Raw genomic sequence first — 15129 nt, 5'->3', positions numbered from 1 at the left:
CATGTTTCACAATTACAACTAATACAGCATTGGAAGCCTGGCCAAGTGACTTTATTTCTCATTTTCTTTTTACTAATAGCTAGCTATAAAACAATATCCGGCCCTTTACACCATCCTAGCTGCCCCTCTGGATATCCTTCAATAATAATTCAAGAGAACTGGGTGACGTGCATTGCCTTGGATGGGTTCTTCTCCTGAAAATCTCATTGGTTTTCGACACACCACGTCAGCTGCATATCTAGCTTTCACTTCAGGGCCGCTCGGATTGATATCAATGCTCCGATCCATCCCGCTGCTTGGACTACTTTTGACAATCTACAGTTAGATGGATATGCGTGTCCTTTTCGGGCACCCACCTGCCACTCAACGGGTTATCCTTGCCTTTCGAAGGCGTGCCCCTCGGACACCCAAAGTTAGTCCAGCTGAAAGTGTTCGCGCAGAGCCTGACGTATCAAGGTTCGACCCCGCAAGATATCACCGTGCGCTGGAATGAGCGTCTCGACGTCCCACACGTCTAGAATGTGGTTGACAACGTCGCGATATTGCGATTGATCCGTGACCATGAAGTTGTTGAAAAAGGGACGGTAGATCTGGTCCATACCGAACTTCCACAGACGACTACCGACGGGAATTCCCGTCACCCGAGGGGCCAATTCCCAAGTGTCGTCGGCGCCGTACTGAGAATTGGGAACCACATCGGCGGGGTAGTTCCAAAACAAGTCGGTGCAGAGTAAAGTTTTGGACGGTTGGTGATAATAGACGACTTCGTTAAAAAAGGGCTTTCCGGTAAACGGATTCTTTTCAATGTCAATGTGGAGGGGCTGAATGATGTTGGTATCCCATATCCCAGAGTCCGGCTCCATTTGGGTCCCGGGTCCGCCTTTCCAGGCCGTCGGCCGAAACCCGTCGGGAATTTCACCCTTCCATTGGATGTTCTCCATGCGTTGGGCGAGTCCGGGACATCCCCACATGTCGGCTTGCGGAAACGATTGATACCATTGCGCGGCAAACTTGAGATGTTCGTAATTGGGCGACACGACGTATTTGACGTTTCCGAGTTGGTTGAGTGCCTGTTGCATCGGTCCGTCGAGGCCCACGGGGGAGTGTACCCACAAATCGGGTCGTCCAGACGTTGAATCGTCCGCAGGTAGCTCGATGACCGTCATCCGGCAGCCAACGTCGATGCGGTTCCAGTAAAACGGACGATCGCCCGTGTATACGTTGGGATCCAGGTGCACCGGAGTGAGGACCGTCGCGGCGCGGTTGGACCAGCCCGCCGTGGTGTAGCCCTGCGAGGGATTGAGCGATCCGGACTTGGCCGCCAAGGCCGCCCGCGTACTGGCGGGGAACACGTCCGGTGTATCAAAGGCCGACGTCGCTACGAAGCGTAAGGCTACTGCGACGCCAAGGAACACGCGAACGAACGTCATCGTCAGAAAGGGTAAGTTGTGAATGTTCTCCGAGACTGCGAGTTTGCGAGCAAATGTCAGTTCACTCAATTTGTAGAATGGCTTTGCTATTTTTGTGAACCGAAAGTTGAAGAGTTGTCTGTCTTGTAGTCAACTCGTTCGATTTGGCGGTCCAACCGACCAAGATCGGAAGCTGGAGGTACTCTACAACCGTAAGTTGTGGTCACTACTTGCATTGACCGGGAGGGGCTGTGTCGACTGACACGATACACAAAGATACAACCGATAACTACCTAACAATAAGTCTCGACGCGTTTCTTGGAACCCGGATGAGACATTCGTATCTGATTGACTGTGACTGTGATTGGCTGCAATTTCCAATGTTCACCGAACACAATGAAAGGTACGATAAACCCTGCGAAATAGTAAAATAAGCAGGGTTACGGGATCGAGCGCCGACAGACGAACTTCAATTTTCCCGAAGGAACGTCAAGACGGAGGACGACCATGGAGATATTCTGTGTCGTTCCCCGTGAAATCTACCAGATTTCAGATAATCGGCCATCGCATTCCATTTCATCCTTCCCAGACTCGTCTTCACGTACTCCCGCAATATCATGTCATCGTGTGCGGCTTCTCCGTCGGATCCGACAGACAAAAGCCCCGTTCCTCTTTCTACCCCGCTGAACCAGACGCGCGACGCCGAGACCTCCCACTCCGAGACGTCGTTGGTAGTACAGGACTTGCACCGTCACTTGTCAAGACAAACTCCCAGTTCACTACTCGACAAGTCAGCGACGGCGGTTCCCGTCGCTGCCATTAAGACCCTACTCGGAGTCGTGCAGCGCTCTCGCGCCGAAACCATGATGGGCCTCCAGGACGATCTCAAACAAGCCGCCCAGCTCATGATGGACAACTTCGCCACACACCGCGACAGCGGAGCGGGTCGTTCGCATATTGCGCTACAGTCCGGCTGCGCCATGTTCCTCAAGTACGTCACCCGCACCTTCCTCGAACTCTCCGATTTCGAAGCCTGCCGGCAAGCCGTACTGGAACGCGGCGAGCGATTCCAGATGATCAGTCTCGCCGCGCGGGATCGCATCGCCAAGGCCGCCGTGGACTTTATCCCACCCAACGCTACCGTACTCACCCACGGATACAGTCGCGTGGTCGCCGCAATACTGTCGCAGGCGTCGCAGTCCCGACACTTTAGTGTGATTGTGCTGGAAGGCCGTCCAGACGCCAGTGGGCCGAAGATTGCGCAGTTCTACGCACGCGAAGCCCATATTCCGGTCAAAATTGTACTGGACGCCGCCATGGCCTACATTATGGAACAAGTCGATATTGTCCTCGTTGGCGCCGAAGGGGTTATGGAGAATGGTGGGGTCGTCAACAAGCTAGGAACCTACACGCTAGCGACGTGTGCCCAAGCGGCTGGCAAACCATTCTACGTTGCCGCCGAGTCCTACAAATTTGCCCGTATTTATCCATTGCATCAAGCCGACCTCCCTCTCCATCCAATGGCACCGCTGGAATTTGTTGATACCACCCAGACGACGGACGCACACAATGGTAACGATAACAAGAGCGACGATACCGACAACACTGACAATACTGCTCCAGTGTTTCAGGCCATCGCCCTGGATGAATCGATCCAAGTCGTCAACCCTCCCGTAGATTTCACCCCGGCCAAATTCATTACACTGCTGTTTACCGACCTTGGAGTGCTGACGCCAAGCGCCGTATCCGACGAGCTTATACGTTTATATCAATAGTACTATGTCGCGCTTAGGGATCGTCCTAGCTCTCGTAGTGCGACCACTCGTAGAACCACCCGTGGTCAAATACACACGCGGTATACGCCCTCTCACCAATACTTGAGCTTCGAGCTACAAAATCACTGTGTGCCTACGCGTTCCGTGCCTTGCTCTCTCGTACGTGACAAGTCCAGGCGGTGGGCAATTGGCTTTCGCTATGCCCTTGCAAAAGCTGTTTCAGAATGTCTTCCGTAACAGCGGCCCCGCGCAGCTTTTTCAGAACGAACCGACTGACCTGTCCTTCCAGACAGCACCTTCGGAAAACGAGGCTGACAATTTCGTGACGGGAATCGATCGGCATGAGATTGGCAAGGACGCCCAGGAAGGTCCCGTATGTCACGTGGTTCGGTCGTACCGTGGACGATCGAATTTCGTCAAAAGTCAAGCACGCAACTTTTAACGCTTCTTCCGTGGCCACCTTGTCGGAGGTATCCGTGTGCTCGGCGGCATTCAGTACGGCGTTGTATGTCACTACATTGGGTCGCGCCAGCGGATTGGCCGAAGCCTTCATGCGCTGCAAAATTTCCGACGCCTTGACGGCTTTGTACGGTAGTCGGGAACGCGAGAAATTCTGTATGAGAGACGTGTAGGCTTGTACATTTGGCGGCGGCCCCAACTCTTCCATACGCTGCAGCAACGCCTCCGCTTCCACATGACTCTGCCGGTCTCGAGACTTAGCTAGACAGTCCAGTACATTGGTGTAGGTTTTGATATCGGGCTGGACCGTGGTCTGCGCTTCTAGATACCGGAGAATGGCGAGTACCCGCGGAACGGCGTCACGTTCTCCCGACTTGGCCCAGCAGTGAATGAGTGCGTTGTAGACGGCCAGTACGCTGTCGTCGACGCCGTGTTGTGTGGTCATGGTGGTCACCAGCTCTTCAGCAAACACGGGCATGTCCTTTTCGTCACAGGTAGCTAAGGAGTATAGAATGTTGGAAAGAAAGGCCGCGTCCACGTGCACGTGTTCGTCGGCGTACGCCTTGTCCAGCGCCCTCTGGACGGCGTCCAGGACTGAACGACCGGACAGACGACAGCAGGCGGCAACATAGGTCGTATACGAGACGGAATCTCTCTGGGGCATGCTGTCCAGTAAGCGTTCCGCACGGTGAACCGACTGCAAGTCACTGGATTGTGCGAGTGCATGCAACACGATATTGTACGATCGTACGTCCGGTTGAACGGACTCGTCAAGGTCGATCGCATCATCGTCCAACCACCACTGTAGAAATTCGACCGCGCGGTCCGGACGACTGGATTTGCTATAGGCGTAGAGCACGTTGTTGTAGCATTCGACGGACGGTGGTGGCCCCTGTCGTTTCATTTGTTGAAACAATGCTTCCGCCGGAGTGGCTTGTCCCTGAATGGCGTATGCTCGAATGAGCGTGGCGTAGGAGACAACGTCGGGGCGATAAGCGGCGTTGTTTTGATCGTCATCATCGTTGTTGTCAGTCGCTTGGCCAAGGCGCTGCAGTTCGGCAAAGACTTGCTCAGCCCGGTTGGTTTGCCCGGAGCGACAAAAGGCGGCCAAAACGGTATTGTAGGATATCCGATCCGCGTTGACGGCGACCATTTCTTGGCTATACAGTTCTTGCCATTCCCGCAAAAGCCTGTACGAGTGCTCCGCAGCATCACGTTGTTGCTGTCGGCCTCGGGCATCCTTATCGCTGCCCAGCTTGCTGTAGCACGCCAGGACGGAATTCAAACTGACCACGTCGGGCGCCCCGGGGGCGTGCGCGTTCTGCAGCATGTACCGGAGTATGCGTTCCGCAGCGCCGGCCGCGTCCGGGCGCGGCGAATCCGTAAGTTGGCCTAGAACAATATTGCAGGTACGGGTTTGGAGCAGGGGCGTGGTACCGTCTTTCCAAGGCTTTTTGAGTTGAAAGTCCTGGACGACGGCGAATACTGGATGGCTGGAGGTCGTAGGCAACGGACGTAATGTCGACGGTGTTTCCGCTGTCGTGCGGGTTGTCCGTAAGAAGGTCGTGTCGCAACGACGCTGCGGGAAAGGTTGGCTTTGCGGCGATTGGGACAGCCGCGGAGTGCTGCCCTGCGACAAGCTTGTGAAGGCCGCCACGGGAGAGACAACGCTACCGAACGCACAAACCACGATACCAATGGTGATTACCAGAAGCGTAACCCTCATGTCGAACGTAAAAGGTTTCCCCCCGAGACTCGGTCTCTCACGAAAGGTACCGTCGACCAGTCTTGGTCACCAACAGGAGGTACGAGAAGCCCCGTCTCTCTATTTGGCACTTGTCGCCTCCCGGAAGTTGACCGTTTCGGACTACAGAAACAATTGTTACCGCCTCCCGCCTCGAGGATTCGTACCGAACGCTTTGACAGAGAGATTGGGATTCAAAAATGATCCTTTCTCAATGTGCATTACGGGTAAGCGGCAGCAAGTTTGGGTTATTAGCGAGGTGGGTAGTAGGAAATGGCGTACCAACAATAGCCGTAGGATAAGAAAGAGTATAGGTAATACCTCTACTAGCTAGCTAGTGAGTTTCGTTCTCTGTCAACCAAAATTGGTCCTCTTTCCGCTCTCGACTCGATTTCCGGTCCGTCCCTCTCACAGTCTGGAACCGGTATTCAATAGATGTCCGGGCTTTACCAACACCGCATGACAGTGTTCACGAGAAAGACCGGACTCACTGTCACAGTGACTCACCGAGTCATCGCTACTAGAGTACACGTATCACGGTCGTTCATTTTAAGCAACGCCGAACGATTGCCAGTCCAACAATTGACAGTATACGGAAGAGTGCCCTTTCTGGATCGGAGACTACGCCAAACTTGAACCAGTGGGAGCGAGCAACAGCAGCAGCACAGCCCGCACCCGCGGCAACACTTACTCACAGTCATCCACGGTTCCGTAGTCATGGTAACGCCGGCTGTCGGGACCAAATTAGCTCGCCCTTCGCCGTGGCGCGTCTGGGTGACAGCCGCCCGTCCGCACACCATTACCGCCAGCGTCAGTCCCTGCCTCGTCGCCTACGCCAGTTGTCGGCCGTCGTGGGATCTATTCCTGGCCTGGCTCGTCTTTTGTATTACCGTACAGATTGGTACCAATCTGCACAACGACTACAGTGATTTCGTACAGGGAGCGGACGATGTCGATACACGGGTCGGCCACGCACGGGCCACCGCACAGGGCTGGTGGACTCCGGCGCAAACCTGCCGAGCCTCCGTGGGAGTCTTATCCGTTACCTTTGCCAGTGGTGTGTATCTAGCCGTGGCAACCGGACAAACCAAAAACGCATTCTTTTGGTTCCTTGTATTGAGTAGCATTTTCAACGCATTCGCCTACACGGGTGGGCCCTTCCCACTCGGATACATTGGTCTCGGAAGCTGGAGTCTCGCTTACAGCGGGCTCGGGGATCTCTTTGTCCTCCTATATTTCGGATACGTCGCAATACTTATGCTACCCTATCTACTCTACCGACAAGGCCAAGAAGTCGCCTGGCCGGCGCAATGGCGCTACGGCACCCAAGTCGGACTCCTCGCCGTCACTATTCTCATCGTTAACAATCTCCGCGATCGTCACACGGACCAGCGTGTCCACAAACGCACCACAGCCGTCCGTTTCGGCCGGCGCTTTTCACTTGTACAGTATTACTTCTGCATCCTCGTCAGCTATCTGTTGGTCCTTGTCGATGCCTACCAGGCCAATGCGTTGGGACGGTTGCTGCCCCTGCTCAGTCTCCCCCTCGCCGCCCGCCAACTCGTCGCTGTAGGGTTGACCGAAGGCGCGGCTCTCAACCCCTACGTGGGGGGTAGCGCCCAGACCCAATTGTTCTTTGCGATACTCCTCGCCTGTGGCCTGGAGTGGTAGTCCGGAGTGGAGCGGTGTGGTGCAAGATAAACTTTTTCGGGGCAGAATCCCCCGCGCACGCTGTGCACTCAAGGTAGTTTGTAAAAGGGGCGGATACTGCATGAGTCAAATGCAATCTTCTGGACACGGGTTTGCTGAATCCCACAATTAACGTTCGGGACGGCCAATCCCTCCTTCCACCACGTCAGACAGTTGATGCCCCGGATCATGGAGTCTTCTCCTCAGTACCATACTACACATTGCTCTCAACAAATTTGTTAGTAGTATATTATCAATTCAAATGTTTCGGTAGGGATGACTGTATACAAACCATACCGTCTTCAACTCCACCAATAGAAATAGATCAACGAACGCTATGAATACATAATTTCAATTCGGCACTTTCTGAACATAATTCACATTTCGTCGTCGCGAGCATCTCTACAAGGTGCCAGTACAATAGTTTCCGATTAATACAAATTGAGTATAAATATATGTCGCTTCTGAAACATGAATTTTCTGAAAGGAATTTTGTATCAAAGCTGTATATTAAGTAAATCGTGAATAAATGACCAAGTCTACTTATTTATGGATGTCATGAAATATATAAGAACGTGCCCATTAAACTGAGGATAATTGTTTTATACTACATCGATTTGTTTGGATGTAAGGAAAAGTACAGAAAAATTTCCGATATAGAGGGGGCAGCAAATCATTTTCTACTATTCAAAGATCGTATTCCAATGAAAAAACATAAATGTATGAAATCGGAAGTGCGGTCGCTATCTGTCTCCGATATCTTTCTATAAACGAATACCAATGCGGTTTCACCTCAACGCGAACAGCAAGAATCAGTTGACTGTGAGTTGACTGTAGCCAATGGAACTCCAATGTTTTCTTTTGGAAGACGGAGTTTGCTGTTTTCGGCAAAACTTGGGGTACATACTTCTAGACCGTGTTTTTTGGTTGCAAGCCATATTCCTACTCTTTCCAAAGTCTTCAACCGCAGCATGACCTCTGACCCGCATTCTAAGCCTTCTTCTGTTCCTGTACGAGATCGCGATCGATCGGCTGCTTCAGGGCCGGCGATGGGTCCACAAGCGAATCGTCCAAATCACCTGCTTCATTCTCTACCATCTTCGTTTTCGCCGTTTCCGTCACCAACTATACAAAGTGACAGTGAACATCGTCATTACCTGGCACAGATCTTACAGGAGGCACTCACGATCGCGGAAGAAAGCCTCGTTGACATGGATGAAGATAGCACCATGGAGCTGGAAGATCGAGGGTTATCGACGGAGTACGCAAGTACTTCTGTCCCGCGCGGGCGCCGTCTCGCCCAATGAACGATGTTAACTATAACAAGAGCCAAGGCATGATAGAGCAAGCGGTTTTGGTTTTGGTCTAGACACGAAAAGGATATACTCACGAGTCGCGTTGGCGCTATTCAGAATCTTCTACACAAGATGGTCCCCTTCCAATCGAGCGGGAGGACCCCTTTTTTGTTTTTGCGGGTGTAGATCTTTAGTTTTGCGGCGCTCCGTAACCGGTATAAGTGATGTACACAGATTTAATCTCACATCAATTGGTAGACATAAGATGAAGAAGGATGATCGTCTCTCGTTCACGTGGTGTCACCAGTTTGCTCGGCGGAAACAACGAGCATTGCACAATACGGGTGCAGTCAAGGCCGTACCTCCGAATTACGTACGGTTATCTATCTTGCATACCGCACAGTCCTCTATATCCACTATCTTCGCCTCGTACAACTGATTGACAGTCAGACGGACAGACTTATTTTCTACCGATTAAGTCTGCTAACTAGGGCAGGGCTACATGCGACCCTTCCGAATCAACGGCAGCCATACCAATCTCACAGTCCAGGCACGCACGAAGGTAAAAGAAGGCACGCCGGGACAGCGCTCTCTCATCTCTGTCTTGCAAAAGGGCATCTTACTGTTACTTCTTTGCGTTGTAGTATAGGACAGCAGAATATCGTTTCCATTGAATATAGTCGAGCTTCGACGTCAACAATGGAAAGCGCTCCGCACAAAGTACCAACGGAAACGACGATGACGCCCAACGGTAGCGCCGCACCCATTGTAGCGAGTAATCCTTCCTTTTCGGAAGGTGGAGCCGTGGAACTAGACGGTGGCTATCGTAGTCGTCACTTAACGCCCGTCAATAGCACGGCGCCCGATGCAACCTCGGAACGGCGGAGACGATCCACTGCGGGGGCGCCGGCGCAACAACACGCCGTATACGGCCGCGTATCCCATGTAAGCACGTCGGGATCGTTTCCCAATGCGGGCAGTCAGCTCGGTCCCTATTTTCTCTTTCAAGAAATCGGCAAAGGAACCTTTTCGAGTATACACAAATGTGTCAATATGGAACACTTTCACACAAAAGCGGGCGCTGCTGCGGAAGTTCCTCGCCTAGCGAAACCTCGAGTAGCCGTCGCCAAAGTAGAACTCCGTAACTTTGTACAGTCCGGCGTACTGGAAGCAGAAGCAACCATACTTCACTATCTTAGTCGAACGCTTCTTCCCGGTACGGTACCTCGGTATCTCGGCCATTATAAAAGCGGTCCGTACGCGGCAATTGTCATGGAGTACCTTCCCGGACAAGATATGCACCACTTGCGTGAAAAGGTCATGACGGGATCGCAGTCCCGTCGCGTCACGGTTCCAGACGCGGTATACCTCGCGGCTGACGTTATGTTGCCTTTGTTGCAGCGCATGCACGAAGCTGGTGTCGTCCACCGTGATGTCAAACCCAGCAATTGCGTGCGGTCGACAGGCGAACGGGACTTTTGCATTGTTGATTTTGGATTGAGCAAAAGTATCGTCGTACCGGAAGATTCGCCTTTGGCGGACAAGGACCACACCTGGCCTCATTCGCAATGGTTGCAACCCTGCAACCATCAAGGCGCGGGTTTTTACCGGCTCGAACGCGAAAAGGCAGAATTTCGCGGTACCAGCATGTACGCTAGTCTGCGCGTACACCAGGGCAAGGACTACGCACCGAGGGATGACGTATGGAGTCTACTTTACGTCTTTTGTGATTTGGTCAGCGGGGGATTACCCTGGATGTCACACGCTGCCAATCGTGATCGTCCCATGTGCCAAACACTCAAGGAACGCATCCACGGCGACGCTGGAGACGGCGCTGATCAGACTGAGCAACTACTTATGGGCGACGAGTACCACGTCATGAAATTTCGCCGCGAGAAACAAGAGGCGGTAGGGGAGCAAAAGCTGATTAATCTTCCGACACCATTATCGTTAAGTCAAGACGAGAAGAAGGTGGACTGTCTACGAAGAGCCTTTCGGCACGTGGGTCAACTGGGCTTTACAGATCAACCCGACTATGCTTATGTTCGTGATTGTATACACGGATTCCTGGAAGACCCTACAAACCATCCACCAGCGAGACCTATTGAATGGAAAACCATCCCTTCAACGTCACCCATACGGGAACCGATGAGAGGTTTCGATTCTAATGCCGCGCACGGAGATACTGCCGATCAAGCGGATCCGTTGGACATGGATTTGTTTCAAACGATCGAAAATTCCACGAACTTAGAAATGCTTGCGGATGAGACAGTAGGCGAAATGGACCGACTGCCTCTGGAATGGCGGTTCCGTTTCGCACAAATTCAATATGATGTAGACCATGCTAGAGACGTGTCCGTTCATTTGGTCTTGCGAGACTGGTTGATGGCCGCACAGACTCTGTTGTATGATGACTGGGACGCAAAACGGTTTGAGGACGGCGGTCATCGTACAGCGACGGATGGCTTTCGACGACAGAAATATGTAGTCTGTCTGACAAAGTGTCAGGAATGGGCGCACGCGTTCGACAACTTTCAAAAACGTGAATGTTTCTTTGAAGTGGAACACGAAATAGGGATGCCTAGTAGCCATCCGCTTTCAAAAAAGCGGAAATTCTTGACAGGAGATCGACTCGACCTCCTGGCCGTCTCGAAAGCCATATTCGGCATCAAAGCCGCCTTAGACTCTGAAAAAGAGAAGCGCACCGCTCCACCCGTTCGTATTTCATTCGGAGCAAACTAATATATACATCCTGGAACGGCTCTTACATTGTTAATTGTAATGACGTGGAATTTCCTTCTTGTGAAGGTTCAAAGACTTGCTTTCTCCTTTATGTCATTTTTTTCTCTTTCTTGAAGGTCTCGATCCGTGGTCAAAGCATCGAGCCGCATCATGTCGTCAGAAGTTAGTCCAAAATCCAGTACATCGCGATTTTCACGCATACGATCAGGGTGCATGGTCTTTGATGCAACAATCAACCTCTTTTGGAGGCCCCATCTCAACATTACTTGCCCAGGTGTTACCCTGTGTTTTTTGGCAATCTCTAAAATGACTGGTCGGTCGAATGCTGCTGCCCGCTGGAGAGGCTTGTACGCCGCAACAAGTATATTGCGCTGCTGGAAAAAGCTCACCATTTCTTTTCTGTACATTACCGGTGAAATCTCCATCTGATTGCACACCGGAAGGACACTAATGCCGGTTCGAACTAATTCTTCATATTCTTTTTCATTAAAGTTCGAAATTCCAAGGCTTTTGATTTTTCCCTCTTTATGAAGGACCTCTAATTCATGATAGGCCTCACAAAAATGCCCGGGGACCGGCCAGTGGACAAGGAAGAGATCGAAATAATCGCATCCTATGTCAACTAGACTAGTCTCGACGCTTTCACGGACCGCGTGTCGACCGCTTTTGACCGCATCGTTCCATACTTTGCCAGTGATGAAGAATTCTGTTCTTGCTATGCCGCTGCTTCTAAGAGCTCGACCGAACGTCGCTTCGTTTTTGTAGAAGGATGCTCCATCAAAATGGCGATAACCCGCCTCTATCGCCTGTACGATGGCCTCTTCGCCTTCCTTAGTATCCGGGACCTTGTACAATCCAAATGCCAATTGCGGTATCGGTGTACCACAGGGAAGATGTAGGATAGCTTCAGATTCCGTAAGAGATGTCGCAAGCTCTCCAGGAGCGGGAAGCTTACCGTCGCGACGAAGCTGCTCAATGAGGAAGAGTGACCTAATGTGCAAAACAGTTTGTGAGTATTTTTGAAATGCTTGTTTGGTGTATATCGTGATATCCTTGCTTACATCATAGCTTTTGCGTCTGCCGAAACCCTCCATACTTGATCCATTGGAACCACCGAGAGCGTAATAAATTCGCCGTGTTCTCTGAGACCAGAAAGCCGGCCTTTCATGTCTTCCAGCTCTTGCTTCGTTGCTTTCTTTTCCAGATACATAAGGCGGCAAAACTCGTCACAGCCACCTGGCGATGGGGCTACAGCCATCATTGGAATACGACCTGCCTTGAAAGCATCGTCAAAGGCAAGCTCAGTGAGGTCGACAAGGTGTGAAGGCTTCCCAAATGCGACAGTAAGCAGTGAGTATACCAGGATTGTGCTCTTTGTATGCGCATATCGGGACCTTCTAAACACATACCTTGATCTTGATACCGCATTCTTCTTCCATCTCTTTCACAGCGATTCCGGCCACAGTTTCACTTTCGTCGTCCAGCATTCCCGCAGGTACTTCAAGACAGGACACGCGTCCAATGGGAATTCGTGGCTGGTCAACGAGCAAAGAATGAACCGATCCATCTTCACAGTACAGTGCCACAAAAATAGAGACCGCATTTCCCCTCAGAAAGCAAATGCCGGGCAGTCGATGCTCATGATGCGTTTCACCGTCAAACAAGGTACAATGGGACTTGATTTTGATAAAACCAACGCCCCTGCACGACGGCAAGTCCATCTTCTGTGAGCTGATTTAAATATCCAGAGGACCCTTACAGAGTAAGGATTAGTAGAACGCACCTTGTTCCAAACACGTCGACACTCTGGATTTCTACCGAATGGATTTCGATGCGCTTCTTATCGAGCTCTTCTTCACATCTGCGGTACCACGTCTTGAACGGCTCACTGTTGACCGCTAGGACAGCTTCCTGTTCCCTAACTCCTGCAGAATAGGTGACCTCGACACGCTTGTCTCGAAAAAGAAAGGACAGATCGGTACTGGTTCCGGTCGACATGATAGCCGTAACGACAATCGATTTTTTAATTGTGGTATTTCGCCCTTTTTCCCCGATTTCTGTCAAGAAATCGTTGTTACCCTACCCTACCGTTTCATCTAGTAGGCCGAAAAAACTTGCTCGGAACAGTGGGCTTCGGGCAATTGCCCTATGGATAGCCGGCATCAATTAGTACCAACATACTTTATTGCGAATAGCTAACAGCAAGTTGTTGAAGATTCTCTCGTATAGGGAACGTCGTGACTATTCTACATGAAAGCAAGACCGAGACGCACGATCACGCGTGTTAGAAACTCAGCTCATCAGCAAATCAACTCATCGTCGCGTCTACAGACGTGCAACATCCACCATTAAGAAACCCCAGGTGTACCATAAATCCGCGCAGTTTACAGTAGAGTATTCTGCTTGACACCCAGACGGGTACGTAGATACCAGACGTAAAAAGCCATTGCACAAAAAGCCATGGCAAAAATGACAATCAAGGCCGTTGCTACGGCCGAAGAACGAGACGAACCGGTGTCGATGATTCCGTCTTGACGAACGACCCGAATGCCTTCCATGTAGGTACATGCGCTTGTATTGGGGTCATCAACTATACCGGAAGCCAGGCTGTTCTCGCACTTGCCGGCATTCTGGTAGAGAGTCTCACAGGATTCCGAAACGGCGTCGATGTCGGCCGCATCATTCGCGTCAGCTTGGTTATTCTGGTCATCTTGTTGGTTGTATTCTCGTTCGAGACAAGAGACGCAATCGGCTCCTACGATGGATGAAGTCGAGTAGGGTAGTTCGAAACCGACCAGAGTCTGGAAGGTTGTGTCTGTGGCAGCATTGGTACATGAGTCATCTGTAAAAAGACCCAAATAAATAGATCCACCTTTTTCGGAACAGTACGGTCCAACATAGTAAGAGGCTCCATTTTGTTCAAGTACACGCTGTCCACCACCGCCATTATTGTTGTTGTTTAGACGAACCGCGGTGCATTGCATGTAGTTTTCAAGGTTAAACTGTTGGTTCTGATTTTGTCCATCGTCTTGGTACGGGTTACGATCCACACACTCAGTCATGCCACTGTTATTGAAGCAATCGTACTCGCAATAGTCGGCATTGAAGCCATCGTCCTTGTCATCGGTGTCCTGGCAACTGCACTTATTCTGCAAGTAGTACTGACAATCGTATTCTATTTCGCGACTCTTGGCTTCATAAAAGGAACTCAGGAATTCGCTCATACCGATCACATAGTCTCCGTATCCTTTGGAGCAGCCCGATGCCTTGTTGGCGGAGCACTGTGAGCTGGGACAGAGACGGAAACGGACGAGTCCTTGGGAGCTAATGCGGACATCGTTTTCGTTATTGGCGTTGTCGTTCCACTGCTTCACAACATGACAACCCTGAAACTTGACGGAATAACCCGCAACCCATTCGAACGTGATTGCTTCGTTGTTGTTGTTGTTGTTCTCGCCCTCTTGTACGCGACGCGCGTTGGCCAAGAGATGCTGGCCAAGGTCGGACTCGACGGAAATTTCCGGCACGGCTCTCGCCAACGAAAACAGAGGAACTAGTAGTAAAACAAGAATGCGAAACTTCATTGTGTTGATTCGTTATGATTGAAAGCAACCAGGGTAGTAGGGGTTTCAGCTTTGCTTATGCTAGTTAGTTCGAAAGACACGGCACCGACCGCAATGGCAGTATTGACAGTGATGCCGACTTTCGCACTCTGCTCGATACGGTCGGTCCACACTCGCGACCACGACAATACGGATACTACGAGTCTCGCAGAAATATCGAATATCGTAGCTCAACGCTCATAGCATAAATGTTTTTCTTCCAAAACCACCTGTTTGGGCTTGTAGTACCGGTTACTGTATTTTTGCGAGCCGAACAAATTTATTCATAGTGAAGAAATGTTCTCTCACTGAAAACAGGATCCAATCTAATCGCCAGAAACATAAGCAGGTTTCCAGTCTTGAAATAAATAGCTTTCACTATCAGTAAATTTTTGACAATCTAGAGCTAGAAAC

General features: G+C 51.0%; 7 protein-coding genes across 7 annotated transcripts; 3 read left to right on the top strand and 4 right to left on the bottom strand.

Moving 5' to 3' along the window:
• Positions 1 to 34: 34 nt before the first annotated feature.
• Positions 35 to 1618, bottom strand: PHATRDRAFT_44673 (predicted protein). Its single transcript, XM_002178353.1, has one exon. The coding sequence runs from the start codon at positions 1428 to 1430 to the stop codon at positions 414 to 416; it is 1017 nt and encodes a 338-aa protein (XP_002178389.1). The 5' UTR covers positions 1431 to 1618; the 3' UTR covers positions 35 to 413.
• A 600-nt stretch (positions 1619 to 2218) lies between these two features.
• Positions 2219 to 3184, top strand: PHATRDRAFT_10674 (predicted protein; the record flags this gene model as incomplete). The annotated part of the gene is made up of 2 exons (XM_002178629.1): positions 2219 to 2947; positions 3041 to 3184. Coding segments are annotated over 2 exons (873 nt in total), but the record flags the coding sequence as incomplete, so codon positions are not given.
• Positions 3185 to 3442: 258 nt separating this feature from the next.
• Positions 3443 to 5685, bottom strand: PHATRDRAFT_44671 (predicted protein; the record flags this gene model as incomplete). The annotated part of the gene is given in 3 exon segments (XM_002178352.1): positions 3443 to 3461; positions 3481 to 4218; positions 4840 to 5685. 3 exon segments carry the CDS (start codon positions 5367 to 5369, stop codon positions 3443 to 3445), a joined length of 1287 nt encoding a protein of 428 aa, XP_002178388.1. The 5' UTR covers positions 5370 to 5685.
• A 308-nt stretch (positions 5686 to 5993) lies between these two features.
• On the top strand, positions 5994 to 7058 carry PHATRDRAFT_44670 (predicted protein; the record flags this gene model as incomplete). Its single annotated transcript, XM_002178628.1, has 1 exon — positions 5994 to 7058. Exon 1 carries the CDS (start codon positions 6105 to 6107, stop codon positions 7056 to 7058), a length of 954 nt encoding a protein of 317 aa, XP_002178664.1. The 5' UTR covers positions 5994 to 6104.
• A 2675-nt stretch (positions 7059 to 9733) lies between these two features.
• Positions 9734 to 10126, top strand: PHATRDRAFT_7026 (predicted protein; the record flags this gene model as incomplete). The annotated part of the gene is made up of 2 exons (XM_002178627.1): positions 9734 to 9878; positions 9966 to 10126. Coding segments are annotated over 2 exons (306 nt in total), but the record flags the coding sequence as incomplete, so codon positions are not given.
• Positions 10127 to 11181: 1055 nt separating this feature from the next.
• PHATRDRAFT_51714 (reductase with NAD or NADP as acceptor) lies at positions 11182 to 12207 on the bottom strand (the record flags this gene model as incomplete). Its single annotated transcript, XM_002178351.2, has 1 exon — positions 11182 to 12207. One exon carries the CDS (start codon positions 12205 to 12207, stop codon positions 11182 to 11184), a length of 1026 nt encoding a protein of 341 aa, XP_002178387.1.
• Positions 12208 to 13497: 1290 nt separating this feature from the next.
• Positions 13498 to 14781, bottom strand: PHATRDRAFT_44667 (predicted protein; the record flags this gene model as incomplete). The annotated part of the gene is made up of 1 exon (XM_002178350.1): positions 13498 to 14781. Exon 1 carries the CDS (start codon positions 14695 to 14697, stop codon positions 13498 to 13500), a length of 1200 nt encoding a protein of 399 aa, XP_002178386.1. The 5' UTR covers positions 14698 to 14781.
• Positions 14782 to 15129: the final 348 nt, after the last annotated feature.

This window comes from Phaeodactylum tricornutum, chromosome 4, assembly GCF_000150955.2.
Source record: "Phaeodactylum tricornutum CCAP 1055/1 chromosome 4, whole genome shotgun sequence".
NCBI classification, from domain to species: domain Eukaryota; phylum Bacillariophyta; class Bacillariophyceae; order Surirellales; family Neidiaceae; genus Phaeodactylum; species Phaeodactylum tricornutum.
The sequence above is the reverse complement of the archived record's forward strand: the minus strand, read 5'-3'. Positions and strand labels throughout refer to the sequence as shown.

Excerpts from the sequence above, each read along its gene's own strand:
- PHATRDRAFT_44673 (XM_002178353.1), bottom strand. The coding sequence starts at position 1,430 with ATGACGTTCGTTCGCGTGTTCCTTGGCGTCGCAGTAGCCTTACGCTTC.